At 41.9% G+C, this 25,800-nt stretch overlaps 1 protein-coding gene across 3 annotated transcripts in view; it reads left to right on the plus strand.

The window, feature by feature from the left end:
- LOC134478816 (zinc finger protein 431-like) overlaps window positions 1-25,800 on the plus strand; it is an 87,682-nt gene that overhangs the window by 46,522 nt on the left and 15,360 nt on the right. For 2 of the 3 annotated variants that reach the window (XM_063276860.1, XM_039096295.2), the window contains exons 2-3: window positions 24,555-24,678; window positions 24,873-24,933. In XM_063276860.1, coding sequence (XP_063132930.1) covers window positions 24,555-24,678; window positions 24,873-24,933 — 185 coding nt within the window. Of the gene's footprint in view, window positions 1-24,551; window positions 24,679-24,872; window positions 24,934-25,800 lie in introns of all 3 variants that reach the window. The other variant, XM_063276859.1, reaches the window with a different exon arrangement.

Genomic DNA, 25,800 nt, shown 5'->3' on the forward strand with positions numbered 1-25,800 from the left:
CCTCAGAGAAGCAGGGGAGGGGCTATGTGATAGGGTGTTTCTGAAGGGGAAAACAGGAAAGGTGATAACATATGAAGTGTAAATAAAGTGAATATCAAGTAAAAGAAGAGAAAAGAAAAAAAAAAGAAAAGGAATTTTCTACAGAAGATTCCTTGAGACACAGAGTATTCAGGATGAGGATAAATGCACTTCAGGTCAAATGACTGCAGTCAGTTCCTTAAACTGAAACAGGTGTGCACTCCGAGGGATTTTTCTTATTGGAATATTTACTATGGGAACCCATCCCCCTTTTTTTGAAGCTCATGAGTTGATAAGAAAAATCTTTATCTAGGCCATATCTTCTGGTGGAAGCTTACATATGTAAGGATGATGAAGATGGGAACTCTTTCTTTCTCTTCCTGCCATACTCTGGCAAGAGAGATCACTATTTTTCTAGCATTAGAGGTTCCGTGTTAGGAATGCTGGAATATGCTGAAGACCAGCTGAGACATATAGACACGACTGTATTCTTCAACTTGCCATTGTTGCAGTCACTGTCTTACTCGTGGACAACATTCCATGAGACATTTCTCTATATCCACTTCATCTATACATAGAGAGAGCCATGCTTTGAGTTCTGTTCATCTGGAAAACCTCTGCTAATGCAGATATGTGTTTTCACCTCCCACTGAGGAAGATGTGCTGGCTACCAATAGTGCTCCACTGTGATTGGCATCCACTTCCTGCTTTTCTCCCAGGGTTGTCTAGAGTCTCATATTGAAAGAGCAAGACAAACGCCATTTCTGGAGAATCATTTTGAAGGGAAAGATGAACCCCATTTATCTCCACTGAGGCAACTCTTTTGTATCCATTTGTAAGACCAGGCCTAATTTAAAAAACAGCCATAAAGCACCATCTTAAGAAGTAGAGCCTAATTAATATAGAGAAAGTCCTGAGACACCAGCTCTAGGAATGAAAAGAGAATTATACGAATTCTAGGTTTGGAGATACAAAATTAAAGGAATAAACCCCAAAAGGCCACAGACTGAGGGCTAAGCCCTACAGCCAGGACTAGCAGGCCATAAAGATAAAGGAGCACAGGAAACACTGTCCAGGCAGGACTGGCAAGCCATAAAGATAAGGAAAAGGAATGCAGGAACCAGCCTGAGTTAATGGGACTGATTCATGGGACGTCTGGCAGGAAGACATCTCCCCCCAGCTCACTCTGGGCCATATTTCAACTAGGTTTCCTCCAGACCCTGATAAGCCCCTGACTTCTAACATGTACTCTTTCTGCTTTGTTCTCACTGCTATGTTTGAATGAGCCAATTATATGTAACCACGCCAAAACCCCCTAGCCTTCTCTATATAACCCTCTGACTTTTGAGTTTCATGGTCGATACCTCTGTCTCCTGTGCGGGATATGTGTCGGCCTGGAGATCTCTGTAATAGGTCTCCGTAATAAACCTCGCCTTTGCTTATTACATCCAAAATGGTCTCTCTGTGTCTGCGGTCCGCGATTTCCCAAGACTTGAGTAAGGGTCTCTCTGCGTGGGATCTTTCATTATGGGGGCTTGTCCGGGATCTTCGCGACCACCCCAGACTCCGAAGACCCCTTGGAGGTGAGTTGTATGTTTGTCTGAGTGTTTCTGTGTGAGCGGCGCCGCAATTGTCAGTCTGTGTCTGTTTCTGTTTTGGTTCCGCCGTGTGTGTATATATGTGTGTCTTAGTACTGGTCAGTGTTAAGAGGGCAGATGGGTATTCCTGCCCTGTGGTTATAGGGCAGATGTGTGTTCCTGCCTTGTGCTAAGAGGGTGGATGTGTATTCCTGCCCTGTTCTAGGAGAGTGGATGTGTATCCCCACTCGATGCAACTGCCTTCGTGGTCCGTGAGGACCCCCTGGCTGTGGAAGGGGGGACGCCCGGGCCCGCAAGCTGCAGCCTCTGGAAGACGTTCCACGGGCGGAGAACAGTCGGGAGAGCCTGGCTATGGCCAGTCAAGAGGAAGAGAGTGGATGTGGAATCCCACTCTGTGTCTGTGTTGAGAGAGTGGATGTGGAATCTCACTCTGTGTACCTGACTGTGGTTTTCTGGATAGGATGCTTTGTCTTGTTCTTGTTTGCCTGGATTGTTTTCTGTGCTATTGTCCAGTGTCTTTTTGACTTTTTTTTTCGTGTTTGAATCTTGGACCGACGACTGTGTTTGAAATCATGAAACTGTTTGCTTTGTTCGTCGAAGAGTTTTACTTGGTCCCCTTAATGGTTAGTGAGTAAGGAACTTAATTTTGTGGACCCCGCTCTAGTGGCGGTGTGTTGGTTGATAGCCAACGTTAATTTTTAAAACATAGTGTTTTATCTGTGCTTGTGCTCGCAGCACACAGTAGAGGGGAGCGAAACTAGCTGCGGAGCTGCTACAGCGAGCATGGGGACTTTTCAAGTCTCACCCTATTTTTCTGGCTCTTCAGGAGCTGTTTAAAAGGAAAAGGCTTAAGATAAAAAGAAACACTACAGAGAGATTTCTTAGTAAATTGCTACACCTTAGTTTGTGATCTCTGGGAATCTCAAGGTGGACAGCGGAGATAAGCTGAGAAAAGATTTAAATTTTGCTTGGGAGCAAGGAATCTTAAAGGCGGAGTTTCAGCCGGCATGGCACTTAGTGCGTAGCTGCCTAAAAGATCAGAAATGCTGTCAACAGGCTATAAAAAAGGGACAGGCTGTGTTAGAAATGCTACAGGAAGAATGATCTAAAAAGGCTGAGAGTAAGGTGGGGGAAGACTCTAAGGAAAACAAGAACAAGAAAAGAATTTCTGCTTTTAGTGGCCAGACCTTCAACTCTTGCTCACAGAAAGAGAGTGCTCATTAAGAAAAGTTCTTTAGGAAGCCTGCCTTATCTGCTGTCCTTATTCCAAGGGAGGAGCCAGTCTCCAGCATTAAATTACTTTTCTCGCTGATCATCATTAACATGGATAGTGCCTTTGATCCTATCCCCACAGCAGCCAGTTCCTGTCCCTGTGGTCAAAATGCCCCAGGTTGGGGGACAAAAAGAGCCCCTAAAATAGTTTCAAAAAGAATTTACAACAAACTGTAAAGAACTTTGTTTTGTTTTGTTTTGCCAGTCAAAATTTAGAATTCAGGCTTTGGCGGTGGCCAAGGTCAGGATTAATGTTTTCTTTTCCATGGGCCTTTAACCCAGTGAGACAGTTTGGTAAAGGGCTACTACTGAGGTCCTGATAGCCCCAGGTGAACTGGTTACGATTCTTTTGTCATCCACCTGGCATCTAGCAACCAGTTTCTAACCATCTCTCCATCCTTTTGTTATTAGTTGTTACTAAAAGCCTAGTGTCATTTGGAGGCTGGTTCTCTTGAGAGGCAAAGCCACGGAGCTGACACTGAAGAGAGATAAATGCTGTTTGCCCTCTTCGGTAGACCTCTATTCTCACGATTCTCTTGTTTTCTCACCATCCCATTTGAGACGCTTGTTAGTAACTGTTACAGGTCTTCTTTACCACTGAGGAAAGACCAAATCCTACTGGAGGCCAGAAAGAATGTTCTAGACATGGATAGAAGGCCCTCACTTCTGTCGGTTGACTTCAATACGCCTAAAGGTAGGGAGTGCCAGGCTCCAAGGGTGGGTCTTTGAGGGGCTGGAAAATGCCCCACCAATCTGGCTAAGATAAGGAAAGGATATAAAGAAAAAGTTACAGAAATTTAAAGGGTTAAGTTGCTGAGAGTTAGTACAAGTTACAGAGAAAGAGGTAAAAAGAGCAGGAAGCTAGGGAAGAAAAGAGACAAAAAGAAGAGGAAGTTAGAGAGCTAAAGAGAGATAAAAGACGAGAGAAGAACATATACTGGCCACAGTAGTTAGGGAACCTAGGAAGATAGTACCTGGCAACAGAAGAGAATTCCTGGCTAAAGATCAGTGTGCCTAATGCAAAGAAAAAGGACACTGGGTCAGGGACTGTCCAAGAAGAACAAGAGGGGCCACTGGAGAGCTTCTGGTCCTAGAGTGCTGGCTATGTACAGAGATAGAAGGGAAGTGTGGATACAGGGACCCAATGCTCTGTGCTCCTATGCCCCTCAGTGGGCCAATATCCAAAGACCTTGAGTGCAAGGGGCTACTGGCAACAAACAATACTTATGGACTGCCCGAAGAACAGTGGACCTTGGCGTGGCCCGGGTAACCCACTAGTTCATAGTCATCCCTGACTGCCCCTATCCCTTGCTCATGAGAAATTTGCTGTCCATAATGGCTTGCGTGGGCTGAAATGGCTGGGTGAGGCCATGTGTATGCATATCTGCAGACTGTGTATGTGGAGCTTAAGACCTGTCTCAGTGCACCAGTACCTGATGCTGGGAGATGTGTGGCTCAGTGCTTTTCTGCCTGGAACACATCACTCCTGCCAGCCGGGCACTAACAATTATCACCCAATCCAGGACTTAAATTGTGATAGAGTGGCTGATGTCTTGCCTTTGAATAGAGTGTCCCAAAAGATGGGACCACTGGTCAGCTGCCATGGACTAGATTCTCCACCGGTTGGGGACAATCTGGTCACCTTGCTGCCCAATCCGGACCTGGAGCCACCACAGCACGAGTGTCAAACACTGACAGAAGCCCATGGATGGAAAAAAGACCTCTGCGACTGGCTGATTGACCCCTGCTGAAAACCGAGGACCTTGTCCACTGACGGGAACAGTTCTCTTCATGAATGAAGGTCAGAGATAAGTGGGTGCTGCCATGGTGGACCACACGATGTCATCTGGGATGGCTGAACTTCTTCCCTCCCAGCACATCAGCACTGCAGATGCCTTTACCTTCTCTTAGATGCCCTGGTGAAGCCAACAACTGCAAGAGACGGCCTCGATAGTCATCAAGAAGATACTGGAAGAAATCTTCCCCCAGTCTGGAGTGCCCAAGGTAATCTGGTCAGACAACGGCCCTACTTTCGTTGCCAAGGTAAGCCAGGGTGTGGCCAAGTATTTAGAGGTCGATTGGAAATTACATTGTATTTACAGACCTCAAAGTTCAGGACAGGTAGAGTAAATATAACTACTCTGATATCTTCCCTTATGGGACCCTTCTTAGTTTTGCTTCTGCTTCTGATTATAGGTCCATGTGTGTTAAAAAAAAACTAGTTAATAGGCTTGACTCCTACAAAAAGATAGAGATGCTTAACAAGGTTGGTTTGAGTCTTGGTTCACTCGGTCTCCCTGGATGACTACCTTACTCTCTGCTACAGCTGGGCCATTATTAATAATTTTCTTGGTTTTAGTTTTTGGACCCTGTGTGACTGAGACAACAGTACCAGTCAGTTAGTACAACTGGTGAGACCAAATACAAGACTTGATATGAAAATTCTAAGATTAGAATTATTTAGTAGAAGGAGAAGGGAATGAAAAGAGAATTATACGAATTCTAGGTTTGGAGATACAAAATTAAAGGAATAAACCCCAAAAGGCCACAGACTGAGGGCTAAGCCCTACAGCCAGGACTAGCAGGCCATAAAGATAAAGGAGCACAGGAAACACTGTCCAGGCAGGACTGGCAAGCCATAAAGATAAGGAAAAGGAATGCAGGAACCAGCCTGAGTTAATGGGACTGATTCATGGGACGTCTGGCAGGAAGACATCTCCCCCCAGCTCACTCAAGGCCATATTTCAACTAGGTGTCCTCCAGACCCTGATAAGCCCCTGACTTCTAACACGTACTCTTTCTGCTTTGTTCTCACTGCTATGTTTGAATGAGCCAATTATATGTAACCACGCCAAAACCCCCTAGCCTTCTCTATATAACCCTCTGACTTTTGAGTTTCGTGGTCGATACCTCTGTCTCCTGCGCGGGATACGTGTCGGCCCGGAGATCTCTGTAATAGGTCTCCGTAATAAACCTCGCCTTTGCTTATTACATCCAAAATGGTCTCTCTGTGTCTGGGGTCCGTGATTTCCCAAGACTTGAGTAAGGGTCTCTCTGTGTGGGATATTTCAGGAACAGACCATAAAACCTAGAACAAATTCATAGAACCATACCCCCAGAGACCAGCCAGGGGATAACCACAAAAGATGGGAAATATTCTTTCTCAGGATAGGCCATCTGCTCTGGGCAGCCCTATTTCATTATATGGTTAGAAGTTCAGGACAAAGGCATGCAGACCACTGACAACCTGTGGCTCCAGAGCATCATTTGTCTGGGGTTGCTATTTCAAATCATGATTGACCCCTGAATGGTGATTGTTTCTGCACAATAACCCACTTTGTTTTTGTATACTATCAGAGTCTGGGGTCTTGAACAATTTTCAGACCCTTACATCGTATAGCAGATGAATATTAGCTACAATTTTCCTTATGCAAATGTGAAATTACAGAAACAAACATCATATTTTGTGTCCTAAAAGCTCTCTTTAATTATTAATATCCTTGGAACCATTCTGCCAAGGGGTCATGTAGTGAAAATTGGGCTTTAGAAGCTATCCATCTTGATTCAAGGGGGTTTAGCATGAGTGGAGGAGGAGGGGCAGAAAGAGGGTGGTAGAAAAGAAGAGGAAGGGGAAAAAGAACAAGAAGAGGAACAAAAATGACAAGGAGTAGGAGAAAAAGAAGATGAGGAAGAGGAGGAGAAGAAATACACCAGGAAGAGGAGGAGCAGCACTAGGAAGAGGAAGATGAGGACAAGGAGTAGAAGAAGGAGGGGGAATAAATTCCTGCTTAGTGCTGGAAGACAGAAAGGTAGGTTATTGGAGGACAGGCAAATGGGATACTGAAACACAAATCTTGCAAATCCAAAAAGGGTCATCTCCTAGAGTACAATGATGGGCCAGAAAACTTGCTACTCCGTGCCTTCAGCACACGCTAATCCTAATGGAGGTGCTCATGTCATTCAAGATTCACTGGTCAGTCAGGGCGTTTTTAACGACCCTCCAATCAGGAGAAAAGGAGTGTTCTTCCGGGTTCTTTTGTACCTGCTGCAAGTTCCACTCTATTACGGAGCAGGCTTGTATGGTTGGTGGGACATGCTTTGAACTCTGCTGCTGAGTGCCTTACCGGAGTGCCAACCCTGAACTACCAAGTCCAATCATGGTGAGCATGTGACCACTCCCCTAACTTGAATTAGCAGTGGACTGAGAAGGGGGAGGCAGGGAGGTGGCTCTCCCATGCATGGGCTTGGTGGGAACTAGCAGCCATCTTGTAGATTCCGTGTGGTCCTAGCCATTAGGTGTTCTCATGTGTTCAGTTTGGGAGCTGCATCTGTGCAAAGCCTTTGGAGCAAGGGGTTTCTGTCAGAAACATCATGGGCAGGATGCCAAATGCGGAGACCTAGCTTCTCAGTGTCCTCCAGAACTTGTCCCTTGCCATTTAAAATCAATTTGGAGTGAATTTTGTGGGTGTTATAAACCACACCTCAAAGGCTGGGTAGCACTGGAATTTAATCTGTTAAGGGAACAGGAGAATCTATGATGTAGGATCTTCCAGTGCTTAGGAAATAGAGGCACTGTGGATTGCTCTGGTGCTGTTTGTATTTTGATGTTAATTCCACTTTTCCCAGAGGGGCTGCCTAGGATGAGGAGTATTCACATAGTCAGGTGTCTTTCGTTGGAAACTTCTCCCCATTTTAACATGTAAAATATAGGCTAGAGCAGGTTATTGGGCTGGGGAGGGGAAGGTGGAACTGAAAAGCTTTAGGGAGAAGGAGAGACGTGAGGGAAGATGGGGAAGGAAAATGGAAGTGAAGCAGGTGGCCTACAGCATTTGTATTGGTCCCCAGAACAATGGCCTTGCTTTCTTGATTTAAGTTTCTAAATTCTTAAGGTAAAGGGCAGTACCTCAAACGAGTTTTAAAATTACCTATTTGAGTCATGGACTGTACTGTGCATTGCAGTAACAGGGAAAGCATTTTTATGTGGAGCAGGACTTCTGGCCTCAGAACAGTGCAGGAGAAACAGTGTCCTGTGTACAATGCAGAGTGAAACAGGGTAGGCAACAGCTAGATCACAGACTAATTGAAGTTTAAAGCCTTCATCTGCAGGGCTCACCTTTATGAATAAAGTCCTGCCTGACTTAGGGTGTGTGATTTTGTAATTTCCTAACGAGTGTTAATTCATACCTTTTAATGTAAACACACAAGATTGATGGGTGAGACTCTGGGACCCACTCCTGGAAGACAGTCTTACAACACCTTCCAAGATGTTCCAAGAGTGGACAGTAGGAAGGAGAAAGGACCTTTCATTAGTGTTTTCTGAGGTCTCTGTCCTTGGCGTGGGGGGGGGGGGGAACTACAAACAAAGAGGTTGCTGTGTATGAATTGACTTCACTGACAACTTCGTGTGGAAGTGTGGATCACAGGAGACCTGTTTTGTCTCAGTTGCTTGACCAGCATACCTCCAGTAGGGGAGATGCTAAGTTCCTAAGACTTAGCTGTGTGGTTCAAGCTAATGAGGGATATGGGGAAGCCGAGCAGTCAGACACACCAGTGGGAGATAGCAAGCAGTGTGTTCTAGGATTCCCCTTAGACACATCCATTAGGAAATCTGAGGGAGATCACAGTCCCACCGTGGTGAGTGTGAGGACCCCAGACCCCAGACCCCAGACGTGGAAGAGTACACTGGTGGATCTATCAGAGTCTAATGTGTTAGTCTAGGATGAGCTGTGATCCACACTGTTTTGTTGGTATATGTGTGGATCTGGGGAAATGCACTGGGCTTTCTTTCCTCAGTGAGAGGGCATTCCTTGAGGAGGGGAGAATCTGGATTTCTAGCCATTGCTGTGTTGCTGCCACTCTCTCTATGCAGTGCACACACTGAAGCTTATAGTGTGTGGTACACGGACTTGTAGGAATATTGAGGTCAAGTTTGTAGAAGTTCCAAATGAAATAACTCGACAAGTTCGGTAGGAGTGAAATCAAAGTTTGTGGCTTATCCAGAACAAAAGGTAGTTTCAAATGACCATCAAGTGCTGAAAGGAAAGCATAAATTGAAATGCAAGGAGATTATCACCCTTAAACAGAAGATTCTTTCTATGGACTTGAAATCTTAGAAGATGCCATGAGAGTAACACGCTTTCCTCTAACCCTCCAATTAATGGAAGGAGTAGGCAAAGTGATTCTTAGTCCCAGTAAAAGATTCCACAACTGTTATTCATCTGTGATGGGGTCCAGCCCAGTTTAGAAGCCAGACTCAACAAGACCACTTATTTCTTGTGGGTTGGAAACAAGAAGGATGCAAAGGTCATGGATGCTTGCTCTGTGGTTTCAATTCAGCACTCGTCCAGCCATCTGTGTTCTGCAGAGTCAGAGCCCCATTGATGAGCCTGTTGAGTTCATTACTTGAGGTCATGAGGATGAAGCTTCAGTTGTATTTCCTGACCACATGATGTTGAGATACAAAACATGAGTCATCTCCTGTGGAGAGCTGCATACACAATGTAGAAGTAACCAAAACAACAGCTATGTTACAAGTTGCCCCTTAAAATGTAAGCCACATATGTCTGAGACAGAGCCATAGAACTTGCCTTTGACCTGCAGGTTTCTTGCTCCATCTACTGATGGAGCCAGGCCTGTTTATTGGAATGGGAAGTGATATTCTGTGCCATTTTTGTCTTTTATTGTATACTTTTTTTGTTTACATTTCAAATGTTATTCCCTTTCCAGATTCCCGGACGTAAGCCCTCTATCCTATCCTCCTCTCCTTCATTATAAGGGTGTTCCCCACCCCAACCAGCCTCCCTTCCCACCCTCCTGACTTTCCCTTACACTGGGGGAGGGGGGGAGGTTTATCCTTGGTAGGACCAAGGGATTTTCCTCCTATTGTTGCCCAGCAAGGCCATCCTCTGCTACATTATGAAGCTGGAGCCCAGGGTTAGTTCATGTATAGTCTTTGGAAGTGGTTTAGTCCCTGGGAGCTCTGTTTTTGTTATGGGGTGGCAAGCCCCTTCAGCGTTTTCAATCCTTTCTCTAATTCCTCCAACAGGGATCCCATTCTCACTTCAGTGGTTTGCTGCTTGCATTTGCCTCTGTATTGGACATGCTCTTGCTGTGCCTCTGAGGAGACAGCTATATTTGGCTCCTGTCAGCATGCAGTTCTTAGCTTCATTAATCTTATTTAGTTTTGTTGGATATATATGGCTCTGAATGGCTGTTCCCTCCATCTCTTCTCCAAACTATTCTTCCATATACCCTCCTTTTAAGAAGGAGTTACGCATCCACACTTTGCTTGTCCTTCTTGAACATCCTGTGGTCTGTGGATTGCATCTTGGGTAATTCGAGCTTTTGGGCTAATATCCATTTATCAATGAGTGCATACCATGTGTATTTTTCTGTGATTGGGTTACTTCACTCAGGATGATATTTTCTAGTTCAATCCATTTGCCTACAACTTTCATGAAGTCAATATTTTGATAGCTGAGTGGTACTCCATGGTGTAGATGTACCACATTTTCGGTATCCATTCCTCTGTTGAAGGTCATCTGGTTTCTTTCCAGCATTTGCTATTATAAATAAGACTGCTGTCAACATAGTAGAGCATGTGTCTTTTTCGTGTGTTGGAGCTCCTTTTCCGTATATGCCCAGGAGAGGTATACTGGGTCCACACGTAGTGGAATGACCAATTTTCTGAGGACCTTTCAGATTGATTTCGAGCGTGGTTGTACCAGTTTGCAATCCCAACAACAATGGAGGAGTGTTCCTGTTTCTCCACATCCTCGCCAGCGTTTGTGGTCACCTGAGGTTTTGATCTTAGCCATTCTGAGTGGTGTGAAGTGGAATCTTAGGGTTGTTTTGATTTTCTTTTCCATTATGAGTAAGGATTCCAATGTGACTAAGCTGAGTATTCTTTATTCAGCTCTGTACTCCATCTTTAATAGGGTTATTTGACTCCCTGGGGTCTAATTTCTTGAATTCTCTGTATATTTTGCATATTAGCCTATCAGATGTAGGATTGGCAAAAATCTTTTCCCAATCTGTTGGTTGCCGTTTTGTCCTATTGACAGTGTCCTTTGCCTTACATAAGCTTTGCAGTTTTATGAGCCCCATGATTCTTGATCTTGGAGCTTAAGCTATTGGTGTTTTGTTCAGGAAATTTTCCCCAGTGCCCATGTGATCGAGACTCTTCCTCACTTTTTTCCTATTAGTTTGAGTGTATCTGGCTTTATGTGGAGGTCCTTGATCCACTTGGACTTAAGCTATGGACAGGGTGATAAGAATGGTTCCATTTGCATTCCTGTACATGCTGACCTCCAGCTGAACCAGCACAAATTGTTATAAATGCTATCTTTTTTCTATTGAATGGTTTTAGCTTTTTTGGCAAAGATCTAGTGACCATAGGTGTGTGGGTTCATTTCTCGGTCTTCAGTTCTGTTCCACTGATCTACCTGCCTGTCTGTGTACCAATTCCATACTGTTTTTTTCGCTATTGTTCTGTAATACTGTTTGAAATCAGAGATGATGATTCCCACAGAAGTTATTTTATTGTTAAGGATAGTTTTCGCTATCCTGGGTTTCTTGTTATTCCAAATGAATTTGCAAATTGCTCTTTCTAACTCTATGAAGAATTGAGTTGGAATTTTGATGGGGATTGCATTCAATCTGTAGATTGCTTTTGGAAACATGGCCATTTTTAACCTATTAATCTTTCCAATCCATGAGCATGGGAGATCTTTCCATCTTTTGAGATCTTCCTCAATTTCTTTCTTCAGAGACTTGAAGTTCTTTCACTGGCTTGCTTAGAGTCACACCAAGGTATTTCATGTTATTTGGGACTATTGTGAAGGAATGCCTTTTCTCTCATTTCTTTCTCAGCCTGTTTATCCTTTGAGTAGAAGAAGGCTACTGATTTGTTTGATTTTCTTTTATACCAAGCCACTTTGCTGAAGTTATCAGGCTTAGTAGTTCTCTGGTGGAACTTTTGGCGTCATTAAAGTATATTATCATATCATCTTCAAATAGTGATATTTTGACCTCTTCCTTTCCAATTTGCATTCCCCTGACCTCCTTTTGTTGTCCGATTGTCTGGCTAGGACTTCCAGTAGTATGTTGAACAGGTAGGGAGAGATTGGGCAGCCTTGTCTAGTCCCCGATTCTAGTGGGATTGCTTCAAGTTTCTCTCCATTCAGTTTACTGTTGGCTACTGGTTTGCTGTGTATTGCTTTTACTATGTTTATGTATGGGCCTTGAACTGCTGATCTTTCTGGGACTTTTATTGTGAAGGGGTGTTGAATTTTCTCAAATGCTTTCTCAGCATCTAATGAAATGATCATGTAGTTTTTTTCTTTGAGTTTGTTTACATAGTGGATTACGTTGATGGATTTCTGTATGTTGAAACATCCCTGCATCCCTGGGATGAAGCCTACTTTATCATGATGGATGATCATTTTGATGTGTTCTTGGATTAGGTTTGCAAGAATTTTATTGAATAATTTTGTGTCAATATTCACAAAGGAAATTTGTCTGAAGTTCTCTTTCTTTGTTGGGTTTTTGTGTGGTTTGTGTCTGTTTGTATTTTGTGGAATAGTTTGGACAGTACTGGTACGATATCTTCTATGAAGGTCTGATAGAATTCTGCAATAAACCCATCTGGTCCTGGGCTCTTTTTGGTTGGGAGACCTTTAATGACTGCTGCTGTTTCTTTAGGAGGGATAGGATTGTTTAGATGGTTTAGCTGATGCTGATTTAACTTTGGTATCTGGTACTTGTCTAGAAAATTTCTCCAGATTTTCCAGTTTTGTTGAATATAGGCGTTTGTAGTGGGATCTGATGATTATTTTAATTTCCTCAGATTCTGTTGTTATGTCTCCCTTTTCATTTCTGATGTTGTGAATTTGGATACACTCTCTGTGCCCTCTGGTTAGTCTGGCTAAGTGTTAATCTGTCTTGTTGATTTTCTCAAAGAACCAGCTCCTGATTTTGTTGATCTTTGTATGGTCCTTTTCGTTTCTGCTTGGTTGATTTCAGCCCTGAGTTTGATTATTTTCTGCCTTCGACGCCTCTTGGATGTATTTGCTTCCTTTTTTCTAGAGCTTTTCTATGTTCTGTCAAGCTGCTGATTGATGAATGCTCTCTCCTATTCCTTTTTGGAGGCACTCAGAGCTATGAGTTTTCCTCTTTGAACTGCTTTCATAGTGTCCCATAAGTTTGGATATGTTGTGCCTTCTTTTTCATTAATTTCTAAAAGGTCTTTAATTTCTTTCTTTCTTTGTTTCTTCCTTGTTATCATTGAGTAGAGCTTTGTTCAACTTCCATGTATATGTGGGCTTTCTGTCATTATTGTTGTTATTGAAGACCCGCCTTAGTCTATGGTGATCTGATTGGATGCATGGGATTATTTTAATCTTTTTATATCTGTTGAAGTCTGTTTTGTGACTGATTATATGGTCAGTTTTGGAGAAGGTACCATGAGGTCCTGAGATGAAGGTATAGTCCTTTGTTTTAGGATGAAATGTTCTATAAATATTTAAGACCTTTTGGTTCATAGTTTCTGTTAGATTCTCTATGTCTCTGTTTCATTTGTATTTCCATGATCTATCCATTGATGAGAGTGGGGTTCTCCTACTATTATTTTTTGAGGTACAATGTATGCTTTGAGCTTCAGTAAGTTTTTTTTTTTAATAAGAATGTAGGTGCCATTGCATTAGGAGTATAGATATTTAAGATTGAGAGTTTGTCTTGGTGGATTTTCCTTTGATGAGTATGAAGTTTTCTTCCTTATTTTCTTTGATAACTTTTGGTTGCAAGTCGATTTTATTCGATATTACAATGGCTGCTCCAGATTGTTTCTTCAGATCAATTCCTTTGAAAGTTGTTTTCTAGCCTTTTACTCTGAAGTAGGGTCTGTCTTTCTCTCTGAGTTGTGTTTCCTGTATGTAGCAAAATGCTGGGTCCTCTTTACATATCCAGTCTGTTAGTCTACATCTTTTTATTGGGGAGTCGAGTCCATTGATGTTAAACTATATTAAGGAATAGTGATTTATGTTTCCTGTTAGTTTTGTTGTTAGAGGTGGAATTATGTTTGTTTGGTTCTCTTCTTTTGGGTTCATTGCATGAGATTTTTCTAGGATTTAGTTTTCTTCCATGTGTTGGAAATTTTCCACATATTGTCTTTGTAGGGCTGGCTTTTTAGAAAGAAATTGTGTAAATTTCATTTTGTAGTAGAATATCTTGGTTTCTCCATCTACATTAATTGAGAGTTTTGCTGGATACAGTAGCATGCGCTGGCATTTGTGTTCTCCTAGTGTTCTTATGATATCTTCCCAGGATCTTCTGGCTTTCATAGTCTCTGGTGAGAAGTCTGGTGTAATTCTTATAGGTCTGCCTTTATATGTTACTTGACCTTTTTTCCTTACTGCTTTTAATATTCTTTCTTTGTTGTGTGCATTTGGTCTTTTAAGTATAATGTGACAGGAGCAATTTCTTTTCTGGTCCATCCTATTTGGAGTTTTGTAGTCTTCTTGTATATTTATGAGCATCTCTTTCTTTAGGTAAGGGATGTTTTCACTATAATTTTGTTGAAGATATTTACTGGCTCTTTAAGTTAGAAGTCTTCACTTTCTCCTATACCTATTGTCCTTAGGTTTAACCTTCTCATTGTTTCCTAGATTTCCTGGATGTTTTGGACTAGGAGATTTTTGCATTTTGCATTGTATTTGATGGTTGTGTCAATGTTTTCTATGGTATCTTCTGCCCCTGAGATTCTCTCTTCTATCTCTTGTATTCCGTTAGTGACACTTGCACCTACGACTCCTGATCTCTTTCCTAGGTTTTCTATCTCCAGGGTTATCTCCCTTTGTGCTTTGTTTATTGTTTCTATTTCCATTTTTAAATCATGGATGGTTTTATTCAATTCCTTTACCTGTTTGGTTGTATTTTCCTGTAATTCTTGAAGGGATTGTTGTGTTTCCTCTTTAAGGGCTTCTACTTGTTTACTTGTTCTGTGCTGTATTTCTTTTCCTTACCCCTCCAGGAGAGGGTGCACTCTTTTTTTCTTTTTTCTTTTTTTTTTTTTTTTTCCGGAGCTGGGGACCGAACCCAGGGCCTTGCGCTTCCTAGGCAAGCGCTCTACCACTGAGCTAAATCCCCAACCCTGTGCTGTATTTCTTTAAGGGAGTTATTTATTTTCTCCATCATCATCGTAAAATGTGATTTTAACCCAAATCTTCTTTTCCAGTGTGTTTGTAAATCCAGAGTTTGTTTTGCTCAGAGAACTGGGCTGTGATGATGGCAAGTACTTTTGGTTCCTGTTTATAAGGATCCTGTGCTGGTTGTCTCTGGTTTTAGCTTGTGTTGCTGTCCCTGACAGTGGCTTGACCCTCCTATAGGCCTGTTTTCTTTCAGCTGAATCTGGGAACAGAGACCTACTCCTGGGTTTGTTTGACCTGAAGCCTCCAGGCGGGTTGCTGGCACAGAAGTGTTGGTCTTACCTCTGCTCATGGTGTGTAGGCTATCCTGGTGACTGGCTTTAGCTTTTGGCCCAAGCAGAAACCGGAAGTTTCCTGCCCCTGACTGTTTCTAGGTCCCTGTGCCCAAAGGGCACACATGGTTCTAAGAAATTTCCTCTTGTGTGAAGAAATTGGGCGGAAAGTAGTTGGTTCCCCTGAGTTCTCAGGATTGTTTGCACTTCTGAGTGTCCAGTTTTCTCCCCTACAGGTTCTGGGTAGAGGGAGCTGTGGGACCATTTCAGTTCATCTCCAGGCTCCAGCAGAAACTGCTAGCAGGTTCCTGCCACTGACTGCAGGTCTGTTCCTGTATCCAGAGTCTACTATACAAGTTCCCCTTGGGCCATGAATATGATCAGAAGTGGACAGAAGTGGCGGTCTCTTCTGAGGTCTCAGATTTTTCCTCATTTCTGGGAATTTAGCTCTCTCCCCTACGGGATTTGGGTGCTGGGACATGTGGGATTCATTCAGTTCAGTTCCGGGCACAGCCAGAAACCAGAAGTGTCCTGTCCCAGAAGTCTTCTGCCTTGTGTGTCCTGAGGTCACCAGGTGGGTTGCTTAGAGCAGAAAAGGTGATCTTACCTCTGCTCTCAGGTGTGACTCCTTGTGACTGCCTTTCAGCTCTCGGCACAGGCAGAAACTCGAAGGGTCCTGTCCCTGACTGCTCCTAGGTCCCTGTGCCCAGGGGGCACAGATGTTACTAGGAGGTTTAATCTTTTGTCAGATAGGTGTGCAGTAAGTAGTTGTCTCCTGTGAGTTCTCGGGATTGTCCACACTTCTGAGGGTCCAGCTGTCGCACCCACAAGATTTGGGTCAAGGGATCTCTGGTACTGGTTCAGTTCAGTTCCAGTTCAGTTCAGGAATCAGCAGGTTCCTGCCAGTGACCAGTCCTATATTCCTGTATCCAGGGGACACTATGCAGGTTCCTTTTGGTTGAGGAATGTGAACAGAAGTGGGCAGAAGTGGCGGTCTCCACTGAGGTCTCAGGATTGTCCACACTTCTGGGAATTCAGCTCTCTACCCCATGGGATTTGCCATTTTATGTGATAAAGATATAACTTGCTTTCAGACTTTAGAGTATGTGACAGTCTAAAGATTGTCTTGAGGGTGACAGGAGACTTTGGACATTTGAACACTGTACATGCTGTAACAGACTTTAAGAGTCTTTGATGTTACATTAAATGCATTTTTGTCATGGAATGACCATGAATCTATAGAGAGCATGGTCCAGCGCTGTTAGGTGGATGAAAGAGCATCTAGATAGTATGTTGACTTTAAACATTTGTCTCTTGTTGGTGGACTTGTTGGTGAGAATATGTGGAGAAGGACTCCTACAAGAGGCAATTCCTTATTGGGATGGGATTTGTGTGTCTATAGACTTAATCAATATCCACTTATTTCTGTTATTCTGTTTTCCTTGAAATTCATCCTTCAGCTTCCTTCCTTCCTGTCCTGCCTTCCTTTTAATAGGCTCTGTCCTTAAATCATATGAGATACAGAAGAAGCAATGCTAAGCTATTTTGCTTAACTAATATTATCATATTTTTCAAATTTGGTTTTGTTTTTGAAGACAGTTTCTCTTTGTGGCCGTGGGTGTCCTCAAAGTAGGCCTATATGCTAGTCAGGCTTTGAATGTAGGGATCAAATTGAATCTGGGTTCTAATGCTGGAATCAAATGTGGGCCAACGTGCCTGGCCCACATTTGGGTCTATTATGAAGGGTGTCGTTTCCCTAATTTCTTTCTCGGCTTTTTTCTCTTTTGTGTAGAGGAAGGCTACTGATTTATTTGAGTTAATTTTATACCCAGCCACTTTGCTGAAGTTGTTTATCAGCTTTAGTAGTTCTCTGGTGGAACTTTTGGGATCACTTAAATATACTATGATATCATCTGCAAATAGTGATATTTTGACTTCTTCTTTTCCGATCTGTATCCCCTTGACCTCCTTTTGTTGTCTGATTGCTCTGGCTAGAACTTCAAGGACTATATTGAATAAGTAGGGAGAGAGTGGGCAGCCTTGTCTAGTCCCTGATTTTAGTGGGATTGCTTTAAGTTTCTTCCATTTAGTTTAATGTTAGCAACTGGTTTGTTGTATATGGCTTTTACTATGTTTAGGTATGGGCCTTGAATTCCTATTCTTTCCAGGACTTTTCTCATGAAGGGGTGTTGAATTTTGTCAAATGCTTTCTCAGCATCTAATGAAATGATCATGTGGTTTTGTTCTTTCAGTTTTTTTTTGTTTTTTTGTTTTTTTGTTTTTTTTAATTAACTTGACTATTTCCTATATACATTTCGAGTGTCATTCCCTTTCCTGGTATCCGGGCAAACATCCCCCTCCCCCCTCCCCTTCCTTATGGTTGTTCCCCTCCCAACTCTACCCCCATTGCCGCCCTCCCCCCAACAGTCTAGTTCACTGGGGGTTCAGTCTTAGCAGGACCCTGGGCTTCCCCTTCCACTGGTGCTCTTACTAGGATATTCATTGCTACCTATGAGGTCAGAGTCCAGGGTCAGTCCATGTATAGTCTTTAGGTAGTAGTTTAGTCCCTGGAAGCTCTGGTTGCTTAGCATTGTTGTACATATGGGGTCTTGAGCCCCTTCAAGCTCTTCCAGTTCTTTCTCTGATTCCTTCAACGGGGGTCCTATTCTCAGTTCAGTGGTTTGCTGCTGGCATTCGCCTCTGTATTTGCTGTATTCTGGCTGTGTCTCTCAGGAGCGATCTACATCCGGCTCCTGTCGGTCTGCACTTCTTTGCTTCATCCATCTTGTCTAATTGGGTGGCTGTATATGTATGGGCCACATGTGGGGCAGGCTCTGAATGGGTGTTCCTTCAGTCTCTGTTTTAATCTTTGCCTCTCCCTTCCCTGCCAAGGGTATTCTTGTTCCCCTTTTAAAGAAGGAGTGAAGCATTCACATTTTGATCATTCGTCTTGAGTTTCATTTGTTCTAGGCATCTAGGGCAATTCAAGCATTTGGGCTAATAGCCACTTATCAATGAGTGCATACCATGTATGTCTTTCTGTGATTGGATTAGCTCACTCAGGATGATATTTTCCAGTTCCAACCATTTTCCTACGAATTTCATAAAGTCGTTGTTTTTGATAGCTGAGTAATATTCCATTGTGTAGATGTACCACATTTTCTATATCCATTCCTCTGTTGAAGGGCATCTGGGTTCTTTCCAGCTTCTGGCTATTATAAATAAGGCTGCAATGAACATAGTGGAGCACGTGTTTTTTTCATATGTTGGGGCATCTTTTGGGTATATGCCCAAGAGAGGTATAGCTGGATCCTCAGGCAGTTCAATGTCCAATTTTCTGAGGATCCTCCAGACTGATTTCCAGAATGGTTGTACCAGTATGCAATCCCACCAACAATGGAGGAGTGTTCCTCTTTCTCCACATCCTCGCCAGCATCTGTTGTCCCCTGAGTTTTTGATCTTAGCCATTCTCACTGGTGTGAGGTGAAATCTCAGGGTTGTTTTAATTTGCATTTCCCTTATGACTAAAGATGTTGAACATTTCTTTAGGTGTTTCTCAGCCATTCGGCATTCCTCAGCTGTGAATTCTTTGTTTAGCTCTGAACCCCATTTTTTAATAGGGTTATTTGTTTCCCTGCGGTCTAACTTCTTGAGTTCTTTGTATATTTTGGATATAAGGCCTCTATCTGTTGTAGGATTGGTAAAGATCTTTTCCCAATCTGTTGGTTGCCGTTTTGTCCTAACCACAGTGTCCTTTGCCTTACAGAAGCTTTGCAGTTTTATGAGATCCCATTTTTCGATTCTTGATCTTAGAGCGTAAGCCATTGGAGTTTTGTTTAGGAAATTTTTTCCAGTGCCCATGTGTTCCAGATGCTTCCCTAGTTTTTCTTCTATTAGTTTGAGTGTGTCTGGTTTGATGTGGAGGTCCTTGATCCACTTGGACTTAAGCTTTGTACAGGGTGATAAGCATGGATCGATCTGCATTCTTCTACATGTTGACCTCCAGTTGAACCAGCACCATTTGCTGAAAATGCTATCTTTTTTCCATTTGATGGTTTTGGCTCCTTTGTCAAAAATCAAGTGACCATAGGTGTGTGGGTTCATTTCTGGGTCTTCAATTCTATTCCATTGGTCTATCTGTCTGTCTCTGTACCAATACCATGCAGTTTTTATCACTATTGCTCTGTAATACTGCTTGAGTTCAGGGATAGTGATTCCCCCTGAAGTCCTTTTATTGTTGAGGATAGCTTTAGCTATCCTGGGTTTTTTGTTATTCCAGATGAATTTGCAAATTGTTCTGTCTAACTCTTTGAAGAATTGGATTGGTATTTTGATGGGGATTGCATTGAATCTGTAGATTGCTTTTGGTAAAATGGCCATTTTTACTATATTAATCCTGCCAATCCATGAGCATGGGAGATCTTTCCATCTTCTGAGGTCTTCTTCAATTTCCTTCTTCAGTGTCTTGAAGTTCTTATTGTACAGATCTTTTACTTGCTTTGTTAAAGTCACACCGAGGTACTTTATATTATTTGGGTCTATTATGAAGGGTGTCGTTTCCCTAATTTCTTTCTCGGCTTTTTTCTCTTTTGTATAGAGGAAGGCAACTGATTTATTTGAGTTAATTTTATACCCAGCCACTTTGCTGAAGTTGTTTATCAGCTTTAGTAGTTCTCTGGTGGAACTTTTGGATCACTTAAATATACTATCATATCATCTGCAAAAGTGATATTTTGACTTCTTCTTTTCCGATCTGTATCCCCTTGACCTCCTTTTCTTGTCTGATTGCTCTGGCTAGAACTTCAAGAACTATATTGAATAAGTAGGGAGAGAGTGGGCAGCCTTGTCTAGTCCCTGATTTTAGTGGGATTGCTTCAAGTTTCTCTCCATTTAGTTTAATGTTAGCAACTGGTTTGTTGTATATGGCTTTTACTATGTTTAGGTATGGGCCTTGAATTCCTATTCTTTCCAGGACTTTTCTCATGAAGGGGTGTTGAATTTTGTCAAATGCTTTCTCAGCATCTAATGAAATGATCATGTGGTTTTGTTCTTTCAGTTTGTTTATATAATGGATCACGTTGATGGTTTTCCGTATATTAAACCATCCCTGCATGCCTGGGATGAAGCATAGTTGATCATGGTGGATGATTGTTTTGATGTGCTCTTGGATTCGGTTTGCCAGAATTTTGTTGAGTATTTTTGCGTCGATATTCATAAGGGAAATTGGTCTGAAGTTCTCTTTCTTTGTTGTGTCTTTGTGTGGTTTAGGTATAAGAGTAATTGTGGCTTCGTAGAAGGTATTCGGTAGTGATCCATCTGTTTCAATTTTGTGGAATAGTTTGGATAATATTGGTATGAGGTCTTCTATGAAGGTGTGATAGAATTCTGCACTAAACCCGTCTGGACCTGGGCTCTTTTTGGTTGGGAGACCTTTAATGACTGCTTCTATTTCCTTAGGAGTTATGGGGTTGTTTAACTGGTTTATCTGTTCCTGATTTAACTTCGATACCTGGTATCTGTCTAGGAAATTGTCCATTTCCTGAAGATTTTCAAGTTTTGTTGAATATAGGTTTTTATAGTAAGATCTGATGATTTTTTGAATTTCCTCTGAATCTGTAGTTATGTCTCCCTTTTGATTTCTGATTTTGTTAATTTGGACGCACTCTCTGTGTCCTCTCGTTAGTCTGGCTAAGGGTTTATCTATCTTGTTGATTTTCTCAAAGAACCAACTTTTGGTTCTGTTGATTCTTTCTATGGTCCTTTTTGTTCCTACTTGGTTGATTTCAGCTCTGAGTTTGATTATTTCCTGCCTTCTACTCCTCCTGGGTGTATTTGCTTCTTTTTGTTCTAGAGCTTTTAGGTGTGCTGTCAAGCTGCTGACATATGCTCTTTCCTGTTTCTTTCTGCAGGCACTCAGCGCTATGAGTTTTCCTCTTAGCACAGCTTTCATTGTGTCCCATAAGTTTGGGTATGTTGTACCTTCATTTTCATTAAATTCTATAAAGTCTTTAATTTCTTTCTTTATTTCTTCCTTGACCAGGTTATCATTGAGTAGAACATTGTTCAATTTCCACGTATATGTGGGCAATCATTCCTTATTGTTATTGAAGACCAGGTTTAGGCCGTGGTGGTCTGATAGCACGCATGGGATTATTTCTATCTTTCTGTACCTGTTGAGGCCCATTTTTTGACCAATTATATGGTCAATTTTGGAGAAAGTACCATGAGGAGCTGAGAAGACCGTGTATCCTTTTGCTTTAAGATAGATTGTTTTATAAATATCTGTTAAGTCCATTTGGGTCATGACTTCTCTTAGTCTGTCGACATCACTGTTTAATTTCTGTTTCCATGATCTGTCCATTGATGAGAGTGGGGTGTTGAAATCTCCCACTATTATTGTATGAGGTGCAGTGTGTGTTTTGAGCTTTAGTAAGGTTTCTTTTACATATGTAGGTGCCCTTGTATTTGGGGCATAGATATTTAGGATTGAGAGTTCATATTGGTGGATTTTTCCTTTGATGAATATGAAGTGTCCTTCCTTATCTTTTTTGATGAATTTTAGTTGAAAATTGATTTTATTTGATATTAGAATGGCTACTCCAGCTTGCTTCTTCTGACCATTTGCTTGGAAAATTGTTTTCCAGCCTTTCACTCTGAGGTAGTGTCTGTCTTTGTCTCTGAGGTGTGTTTCCTGTAGGCAGCAGAATGCAGGGTCCTCATTGCGTATCCAGTTTGTTAATCTATGTCTTTTTATTGGGGAGTTGAGGCCATTGATGTTGAGAGATATTAAGGAATAGTGATTATTGCTTCCTGTTATATTCATATTTGGATGTGAGGTTATGTTTGTGTGCTTTTCTTCTCTTTGTTTTGTTGCCAAGACGATTAGTTTCTTGCTTCTTCTAGGGTATAGCTTGCCTCCTTATGTTGGGCTTTACCCTTTATTATCCTTTGTAGTGCTGGATTTGTAGAAAGATATTGTGTAAATTTGGTTTTGTCATGGAATATCTTGGTTTCTCCATCAATGTTAATTGAGAGTTTTGTTGGATACAGTAACCTGGGCTGGCATTTGTGTTCTCTTAGGGTCTGTATGACATCTGTCCAGGATCTTCTGGCTTTCATAGTTTCTGGCGAAAAGTCTGGTGTAATTCTGATGGGTCTGCCTTTATATGTTACTTGACCTTTTTCCCTTACTGCTTTTAATATTCTTTCTTTATTTTGTGCGTTTGGTGTTTTGACTATTATGTGACGGGAGGTATTTCTTTTCTGGTCCAATCTATTTGGAGTTCTGTAGGCTTCTTGTATGCCTATGGGTATCTCTTTTTTTAGGTTAGGGAAGTTTTCTTCTATGATTTTGTCGAAGATATTTACTGGTCCTTTGAGCTGGGAGTCTTCACTCTCTTCTATACCTATTATCCTTAGGTTTGATCTTCTCATTGAGTCCTGGATTTCCTGTATGTTTTGGACCAGTAGCTCTTTCCACTTTACATTATCTTTGACAGTTGAGTTGATGATTTCTATGGAATCTTCTGCTCCTGAGATTCTCTCTTCCATCTCTTGTATTCTGTTGGTGAAGCTCGTATCTACAACTCCTTGTCTCTTCTTTTGATTTTCTATATCCAGGGTTGTTTCCATATGTTCTTTCTTGATTGCTTCTATTTCCATTTTTAATTCCTTCAACTGTTTGATTGTGTTTTCCTGGAATTCTTTCAGGGATTTTTGTGACACCTCTCTATGGGCTTCTACTTTTGTATTTATGATTTCCTGGAATTCTTTCTGGGATTTTTGTGACTCCTCTCTATGGGCTTCTACTTGTTTATTTATGATTTCCTTGAATTCTTTCAGGGATTTTTGCGATTCCTGTCTGTAGGCTTCTACTTGTTCTCTAAGGGAGTTCTTCACGTCTTTCTTGACGTCCTCCAGCATCATGATCAAATATGATTTTGAAACTAGATCTTGATTTTCTAGTGTGTTTGGATATTCCGTGTTTGCTTTGGTGGGAGAATTGGGCTCCGATGATGCCATGTAGTCTTGGTTTCTGTTGCTTGGGTTCCTGCGCTTGCCTCTCGCCATCAGATTATCTCTAGTGTTACTTTGTTCTGCTATTTCTGACAGTGGCTAGACTGTCCTATAAGCCTGTGTGTCAGGAGTGCTGTAGACCTGTTTTCCTGTTTTCTTTTAGCCAGTTATGGGGACAGAGTGTTCTGCTTTCGGGCGTGTAGTTTTTCCTATCTACAGGTCTTTAGCTGTTCCTGTGGGCCTGTGTCTGGTGTTCATCAAGCAAGTCACTTGCAGCAGAAAAGTTGGTCTTACCTGTGGTCCCGAGGTTCAAGTTTGCTCTTGGGGTGCTGCCTATGAGCTCTCGGCAGCGGCAGCAACCAGGAAGATCTGCGCCGCCCTTTCCGGGAGCCTCCGTGCACCAGGGTTCCAGATGGCGTTTGGTGTTTTCCTCTGGCGTCAGAGATGTGTGCAGAGTGCAGTCTCTTCTGGTTTCCCAGGCGTGTCTGCCTCTCTGAAGGTTTAGCTCTCACTCTCACGTGATTTGGGTGCAGAGAACTGTTTATCGGGTCTGTCCCTTCAGGTTCCGGCGGTGTCTCAGGCGCAGGGGTCCTGCCGCTCCTGGGCCCTCTCCCACAGGAACCCAGAGGCTGTATACAGTTTCCTCTTGGGCCAGGGATGTGGGCAGGGGTGGGCAGTGTTGGTGGTCTCTTCTGCTCTGCAGCCTCAGGAGTGCCCACCTGACTAGGCAGTGACGTCTCTCTCTCACGGGGTCTGGGAGCAGAGAGCTGCTGCGGGCCAGGGTCTGCGGGTCTCTTACTGCAGTGTTAAAGGCATAGGACAATAGACCCAGCGTTTAACTGATTTTTACAGTCAGTAATTGTTAGTCTTAATACAGTTTCTTCGATGTGTTGTAAGCACTATTGATCTTGTAGAGCTTGTGTCCTCTTTACATATGTAGGTGTCATTTCACTAGAAAGGCTACATCCTATTGAACAGGCTGTTAAATGACAGGGGTGAACCTCATTAATACATTTCCTACAAGTATGTATTGGTAATTACAGTAGAACTTTGGAGTCAAGAAATAAGTCTGATAGTCCCCATAATTAAATGAACACATTGTTTATGAAGAATACATGCCCAATGTTGTCTCTATCATGCTTTCTTTTGTACCCATGTATGGGATACTCGAGAAGACAGTGACTTATGAGGATGTGCATGTGAACTTCACTCAGGAAGAGTGGACTTTGCTGGATCCCTTCCAGAAGAAGCTCTACAAAGATGTCATGCTGGAGACCTACAGGAACCTCAATGCTATAGGTAAGAGTATAAATACCCTTTCCTGTTTTAAAATTGGAGAAAACCCTTCTTTCTTTTGAAGCACTTCTGTAATTTCAATTGAGATGGGTAGAGAATTTGGTGAGTAAAGCATGCAAGACTTTAAGATTTACTGAACATTGTCACTTACATTTTCCATAATTTCCATTCATCGTTTTTCTCTTACTCTATTTCAGGCTTTAATTGGGAAGACCAAAATATCGAGGAACATTGTCAAAGTTCTAGAAGACAGGGAAGGTACCTCTTATATGCAAGCTCATACAAATATGCCTCTGAAGAAATTTTAATGTGTGCTGAAAGTTTGAAAGTAAAGCAACAGTGTAAATAAGAACTGCTTTAAATATATTGATGATCGATACATTCTAACAAAACCATGGTATTTCGTGTGCTTTTATCTGATTTGTTTTTGCAATGCAATTTTTTAAGAAAGTGGACTTGGAAACAATGCCTTAGTGTACATCACCATTTGAAAGACAGCCCTATTACAACTACACTGTACAACTGGCAATACATTTCTGCTAATTTTGTAAAAGCTCCACATGTTGAATAGTTGACAAATACATGTCGAAAAGCTTCTAATTAGCTTATTCAGATATTAATAGTGATATTGTTATATTTAGTGAAATTAGCAGATTATTTGTTGTAAGAAGGATGTTGTGCATTAACCTCCATCCCTATATCACTTGTCTATGAAGAACAAAGTGTTAAATTATGTGAATGCAATGTGTTCATCTTCCTTTCATAGATATGTAATATATCATAATGAACACAAACCATGTATATAAAAGGGATTTTGAAGGAAACAATGTACCTCTCTCTCTGTCTGTCTATCTATCCATCTATGTATCTATCTATCTCTATCTATCATATCCATCCATCCTTCCATCTATTTATCTTTCTACCTATCTTTCTGTTTATGTATCTCAATCTTTTTCTGACACTCTCTCTCCCATAACAATGAGAAGATATATAGTGGGTGGCTGTTATACTAGACTGTTTCAACATGATAAATGTTTTACAATTAATGATTTTTCCAACTTCATTGGCAATACATATGGAACCTCAATTTGTAATAAATTCTCTTGAGTACTAGGAATGCCGAAA

This window comes from Rattus norvegicus, chromosome 17 (assembly GCF_036323735.1).
Source record: "Rattus norvegicus strain BN/NHsdMcwi chromosome 17, GRCr8, whole genome shotgun sequence".
NCBI classification, from domain to species: Eukaryota; Metazoa; Chordata; class Mammalia; order Rodentia; family Muridae; genus Rattus; species Rattus norvegicus.